Here is a 6,293-nt window from a genome sequence, read left to right as displayed (position 1 = left end):
GCTCGGTGCGGACGAGCCGGTCGTGGTCGTGGACGAGGCTGACGCCGCGCGCCTTCCACCCGCGCAGCGTCTCCTGCCCGCGCACGTACTTGGTCGCCGTGTCGAGCCGCCACAGCTCGCGCGTCCGCTTCGTCATGGGCGGCACCAGACGCACGCTGAAGAGCGCGCTCGCCTTGGCCAGCGTCCGGCTGCCGCTCGTGGCCGATTCGAGTAAGCTCATCAGGCGCCCCGGCGGCTTGGCGTCGCGCCCGTTGATCGAGAGCGCAATGTCCATGGCGAAGCGCACCGGCCGTGCGCACGACTCGACGTCGACCTCAAAGTTGAGCTGCAGCAGCACGCGGTGGTTGGCCGCCGTTACGCGGTTGAGGTAGAGGCTGTCGTGGACGCTGCTGTCCCACCACGCCCACAGGCTCAGCTCGCTCGTGCCGTTGCTGAGGAACTCGACGCCCTGCTGCTTGCCCGGCGCCTTGAGCGCGATCGGATCCGTCACCTTGGAGCCGTGCACCCGCCCGCGCGGATCGAGCAGCCGCACGTCGCTCAGCTCGATCTTGCTGAAGCGTGTCCAGTTGAACTGCCGCCCGCTGTCGTGCGACAGGTTGATGACCAGCTTGCGCTGCAGCCCTTGGCGCAGGAAGAAGCAGCCCGGGTCGAGCGTCGACTGCGCCTTGACGGGCACCGGCCGGTATTCGCCCGAGGCGTCGAGCTCGCAGATCTGGACAAACGCGAGGATGTGGTGCTTCTCCTCGGACACCATCTCCTTTTCGGAGAGCCGCCCCTGCGAGGTCGTCGCTCGACCCAGCTCCGGCCTCTCGGCGGTTGTCAGTGCGTCGGTGCGGGGTGACGGCGACGGCGACGGCGCCGGCGCCGGCTCGAAGGACATGTCCGCATCGGCGCTCGCTCCCGGCCTGACCCTGGCCGCCTCGCGGTCGGCATCGTGCCGCTCGAGGGCGGCCAGGTAGTCGGGCCGCACCTTGGCGTGGAACTCGATGGGCGCGAACCCGTTGCGCATCCAGCTCGCCGTCTCGGGCGTGAGGATAAACGAGATGGTCCGCCGCAGCCGCACGTCCGAGAGCGAGCCGTCGTCGGCGAGCTCGGTGGGGATGGAAGGGTACACCTCGTCCTTGGCGATCGTCGGCCCGGCAAGCGAGCTCAGGCGCACCTGGATGTGGACGCTGGCAAAGTCGTCGCGCGAGATGCCCGAGACCGAGTCGACGACGAGCTGCAGGCCGAGCTTGTGGCCCGCGGGCAGGTCGGCCTCGGCGCCGCTGCGGGAACCGCTGCCGGTTGACGAGGGCGTGGGCGACATGGCCTCGCCGTTGGCGTGGCCGTTGCGGCCGTTGGCGGCCGCCGGCAGCGAGAGGCTGACAAATTTGAGCTGGACCGAGCACGAGCCGATGCGCTTGCCCGTGTGGCGGCTGAGGATGGGCAGGCGGTAGCGCGCCGTGACGTGGCGCGAGAGCGGGTTGAGCGGGATCAGGGCGCTGCCGACGAAGGTGTATGACGGCGTCGGCGTCTCGTAGAACGGGTCGGCCCAGTTGAAGTGCTGCGAGTACTCGGGCTTGTCGATGAAGGTGTACAGGTTGCGCATCTTCTGCAGGCGCTGCTCAAACTTGGCAATCGACCAGACGTAGGCCGTGGTGTGGGCGTAGTCGAGCACCTTGACCGCCATGCAGGGCTTGGCGCTGCGGGCGAGGTCCGGATCGGCGACGTCGTCAAACTCGGTGAGGCCGGCGATGGCCTCGACGTTGGACGTCGGGTTGGCCAGCGGCACGTCGTCGACGACGGTGAACTGGTAGGTGACATCTTTGCCCAGTTCCTTGCTGATGACGTTGGCCTCCTTGACCAGCACGGCCTTGGACAGCGCGTCCTCGGCCATCGACACTGTCGTGTGGCCGCGCCACCGCCCCAGCACCCAGCGGATCAGCCGCTTCTGCTCGTCGGTGTACTCGACCTTGAAGTCGAGGCGCGGCGAGTCGAGGCCGGGAGACGACGCCGCCATGCGCGTGAAGCGCTCCTCGTACTCGCGCACCTTCATCTTGAGCGTCTCCGTCTCGCTGCGCGGCTCCTTGGCGGCGGCGGCGGCCGAGGCAGGGGTGGCGCCGTCGCCGGCGACGCGCATCGAGCCAAAGTCGCTGCCGCCCTGGCTCCACGGGTCGATGCTGGTGTCGTCGGTCATGGCGCCGAGCGAGTAGTGGCGCACAAACGAGCTGGCCGACTCGCTGGCGTTGTCGTCGAGGAAGCTGGCGCGGCTCTCGGGGCGGCCGCCGCCGACGATCGACTTCTTGTGGCGCGCCTTGCTAATGTCCTCAAAGAGCTTCTCGAGGTCCTCCTCGTTGAGGTTGTCGAAGTTGACGTCCTGGCCGTTGAGGCGGGCGATGGCGTACTCGCGCCGCGCATAGGTCCAGTCGACGTCGCCCGAGGCGGGCGAGTCGGGCCGGGTGGCGGGCGACTCGCCTTCGGCCAGCGTCTCGTTGTCGCCGTCGCCCGTCGACAGGGCGAGGGTCGACTTGACGCGGTCGCGCGCCTTGCGCACCTCTTCCGGGTGGTTGAAGCGGAAGACGTGGAAGTCGCCGAGGATGACGCGGTAGCCCGAGCGCAGCCGCTTGGGCTCGCCGGGCGTGAGGCGCTTGCCGTTGACCATCGTCATGCTGTCGGGCATGGCCTCGACGGTGACGGCGCCGTCGTCGTTCTGGATGATGCAGTGCTCGGCGAGGATGTTGGTGCCGCTGAGCTTGATCTGGACCTCGGAGCTGCTCTCGAGGCTGCCGACCAGGGTGCGCCCGGGCTTGATCTGGTAGATGAGGCACTCGGACATGAGCGGGTCCTCGTTGAGGTTGACGAGGTGCGGCAGCTTCTTGGGCGTGTGGACGCCCACGTTGCCCTTGTCGACCGAGATGCCGAGCTCCTCGAGCGCCTTTTCGCGCTCCTTTTGGATCTCCTGCGTCTTCTGGAGCTTCTCCTCCCAGCTCTCGTTGAGGCTGCTCATGATCTTTTCCGACTGCTCGAGCTGCTCCTCGAGCTCGGCCTTGGTCACCGTCTTGATCTCGCCGCTCTTTGTCTGGTAGCGCACCACCTGCTTCTCGGGCGGCACCGTCGGGTCCCACGTCCCCTCGCCCTCGACGCCGCCGCCGCCCGAGACGCGCGTGCGCAGCATCTCGAGCTCCTCCTTGAGCTCACGGATCAGCTTGGCGTTGGGGTCCTCGTTGACCACGGCCTTGTTCTTGATCTTCTTGGCCTGGTCGGCGTACCGCAGCGTGCTCAGCGTCTCCTCGTAATCGGCCGGCGAGATGGCGGCGATCATGGCCGTCTTGGAGTTGCCGCCCAGGCTGTCCTTGAGGAGCCAGGTGAGCACCGAGTCGCGGTACGGCACAAAGCTCTCGAGCGCCGCCTTTTTCTTGCCCTTGGCCGCCGGCTCGCCGCTGGCGATGGCGAGCGCCGCAATCACCTTGCCCAGCGTCGTCAGCGAGCGGTTGATGTTGGCGCCCTCCTTGAGACGCGCGCCCGTGGCGCCCGTCGAGTTGGCACGCTCCGATCCGGCCAGGTCGACGAGGCTGATGCGCGACACCTTTTCCGCCTCGAGCTTGGTGCCCGGGTCAAACTTTTTCTGCGTCAGCACCAGCGTAAAGACGGCGTGCGAGCGCGAGCTGGTCTCGTTCATGTTGGTGGCGGCCACCGTGCGCGCCTTGTTGCCCTCGTCCATGAGGTTCTCGATGTCGCGGAAGCTCGACACGACCAGCTTGCTCAGGTCCTCGACGTAGGGGCCCAGGCTCGGGTGCTCGCGCACCTTGAGGTTGCCCTTGTTCTTGGGGTTGAGCAGGTCGCGCACCTTTTCGTTGTAGATTTCGATGTAGCTCACTTCGACCGAGATCTTGAGGTGCGGGTCGGACGCCATCTTTTCGTCGACGTCATCAAACAGCTTGGAGCACGTGAGCGGGATGAGGCCCTTGGCCTCGGCGTAGCCCACCATCGAGTGCGACTTGCCCGAGCCCGTCTGGCCGTACGCGAAGACGCACTGTCGAGTGGGATGAGGGGAGTCGGGCGTCGGGGGGCAGGGGCGGGTCAGCACGTGCGGGCGATTGGGCTCGACCGTCGTCGCGCTGGCCGCAGCCGGGCGGCGGCGGCGCTCACCGTGTTGAAGCCGTTGAAGGCATGCTCGAGGAGCTCGATGCCGATGTAGTTGAAGAGGGTGCTCTGCTCGGTGTTTTCGTCGTAGGCGCGGTCAAACGAGAAGGGCATCGACTTTTTCTTGGACGCCTTGGCATTCTCCTTTGTGTCGCCCTCTTGCGGCGGCGAGAGGACCAGCTGCGGTGCGGCGTAGGGGATGCGGGAGCGGTCAGTCGGCGGGAGGCAGCTCGGATCGATGCCAAGGTCCGAGCGGCGGCGGGGGGCCGGATGGCGATGCTCACCTGCTTGTCGCCGTTGAACTCGATGAGGTTGGTGGCCCCTCTTGTCCTCTCTGTCGAAGGGAAGCGAAGTGGGAGCGGGGGGCGAGGGCGAGGTGTCGTCAGGCGAGCTCGGGTGAGGCGGCGATGCTCGGCGAGCAGTGCCTCGTGGGGATGGTACGCACCTCTGCTGTTCATGGGCCGACACCGCACGACGACCTTGATGTTGCCGCCGTCCGACATGGTGTGCAGGCACTCTGCGCCCGGTCGGCGGGGTAGAGCGATGGCGTCTGGGCGGGCAAAGTCGGCGTGTCAGCACGGCGGCGCGGGGCTGCAGGGGACCGTGTGGTCGTCGCCGTCGCCCTCTGCTCGTCAGGCGGGTGCGCAGCGAGGCGGCGTTGCGACTTTGCTAGGCCGGGGACGGGTCACAGCGCGGGTACGATGCCGGCGGTCGGGATGATCCGGGTCGAAGAGGCGGTCTGCGGGCGTCGGAGATGCCGCAGTGTGACGATGCTGATGGATAGAAGCGGGATGAGCCGATGGATCAGCGAGACGGCATTCCCGCCAGCTCGGATGGCAAGCGTCGGTATCCCGCCGAGACGAGACAACGGTATATGAGGGTTGTGGACCGCGGACGAGGTAACGTCGATGCCGCGTCGCTCCTGTCGTCGTCGTCGTCGTCGATCTTGCCTTGGTCGTCCTGGGTGTGCCGTGGCGAGGTGCGGCGTGTCTGGGACTTTGGCCGACGAGCGGATCGCCGCGGTAGTGTCAACGGATGCCGAGCAAAGGAGCGTAGAGGGAGGCGTGCCGTTGGCGGTCGTCGACGAAGAAGCCGGAATGAGAGAGTAGAGGGTCGGTCGGGTGGAAGCGAGGTAGAGAGCGAGGCTGCGAGCGAGGCTGCGAGCGAGGTTGCGATTGACACGAGGCAGCCAGCCACCGGCGCGCGGCGGGGGCGAGGCTGTCGGGCGGTCGGGTCTGGTCTGGCCTGTGGTCGGCCTACGCCTGTCTGCGTGCCTACAGGCGGGTGGGCCCGTGTGCCGTCCCTGCTGGGCTGCTGGCTGGCTGGCTGCTGGCTGCTGGCTGCTTTGCCTGGCGTGGCCTGGCGTGGCTTGGCTGGGCCTGTCTGAGTGTTGGTCTTCTCGCCTCGCCTCGCCCTCGCCCCCCGATTTGGCAGCACCGCCGACCACCGACACAGGCCCACGCTACGCTCCTTCTTTTCCACGCGCCAAGGCAGGACAGCCAGGCACAGGCCAAGCCACGCAAGGAGCGCACCCCGCCGCAGCCCACGCACTTCGGCCTCGCCGCCCGTCGACACCGTCCGCCGCGCTCAGCCTCGTCTCGTCCCGCCTCGTCAACTCGACTCGCCCTCAGCAATCTCAACGGACGGCACACGCGCGGGCTCAGGGGAGACACAGACGCTCCAACGACGCTCGAGCCGCCACCGCACGCACAAGGTCGTAGTAGTAGTCGCTCTTGCACACCTTTCTAATCGCCTACCTCCGGCGACAGCGACAGCGACAGCGGCGACGCTCACAGCACCCCCAGGGGGTCCAGCGGCTTCTTGTCCTCGTCGTCCGCTCCCGGCGTCCCCATCGCCGAGGCCGACGCCGACGCCAACACTGGCTGCGACCCAAGCCCCGCCGGTCCACCTGCTGCGCCCATCCGAGTCGGGCCAGTGCCGCGCCCTCCGATCCTCTGCTGTTCCAGCTCCATCTCCCGCCTCCAGTCCGTGTTCGATGCCCAGGGGTTGTGCGTCGAGGCTGCAGGTCCCATCGACGATGCTGTCGCCGCCGCTGGCGCTGCTCGTGCCGCCGGTCCGCCAAGCTGGCCCAGAGGCCCTCCGATGCCCGCACCGCCGGTCACCTCCCGCGGATTGGCGGCCTGGTGCTGCTGCTGCTGCTGCCTCGATGG

At 67.8% G+C, this 6,293-nt stretch overlaps 1 protein-coding gene across 1 annotated transcript in view; it reads right to left on the bottom strand.

Annotated features, from left to right (window-relative positions):
• Window positions 1-4,625, bottom strand: part of PFL1_06625 (uncharacterized protein) — a gene marked incomplete at both ends in the record, with an annotated part of 4,693 nt that extends 68 nt beyond the window's left edge. The window contains 4 exons of the mRNA XM_007884171.1: window positions 1-4,012; window positions 4,129-4,302; window positions 4,407-4,456; window positions 4,568-4,625. The exon at window positions 1-4,012 is cut by the window's left edge and continues 68 nt beyond it. Coding sequence (XP_007882362.1) covers window positions 1-4,012; window positions 4,129-4,302; window positions 4,407-4,456; window positions 4,568-4,625 — 4,294 coding nt within the window. The remainder of the gene's footprint in view (window positions 4,013-4,128; window positions 4,303-4,406; window positions 4,457-4,567) is intronic.
• Between the last annotated feature and the right edge of the window lie 1,668 nt (window positions 4,626-6,293).

This window comes from Pseudozyma flocculosa, assembly GCF_000417875.1.
Source record: "Pseudozyma flocculosa PF-1 unplaced genomic scaffold scaffold00028, whole genome shotgun sequence".
NCBI lineage: Eukaryota > Fungi > Basidiomycota > Ustilaginomycetes > Ustilaginales > Ustilaginaceae > Pseudozyma > Pseudozyma flocculosa.
Note: the sequence above shows the minus strand (reverse complement) of the source record. Positions and strands in the feature narration are given on the sequence as shown.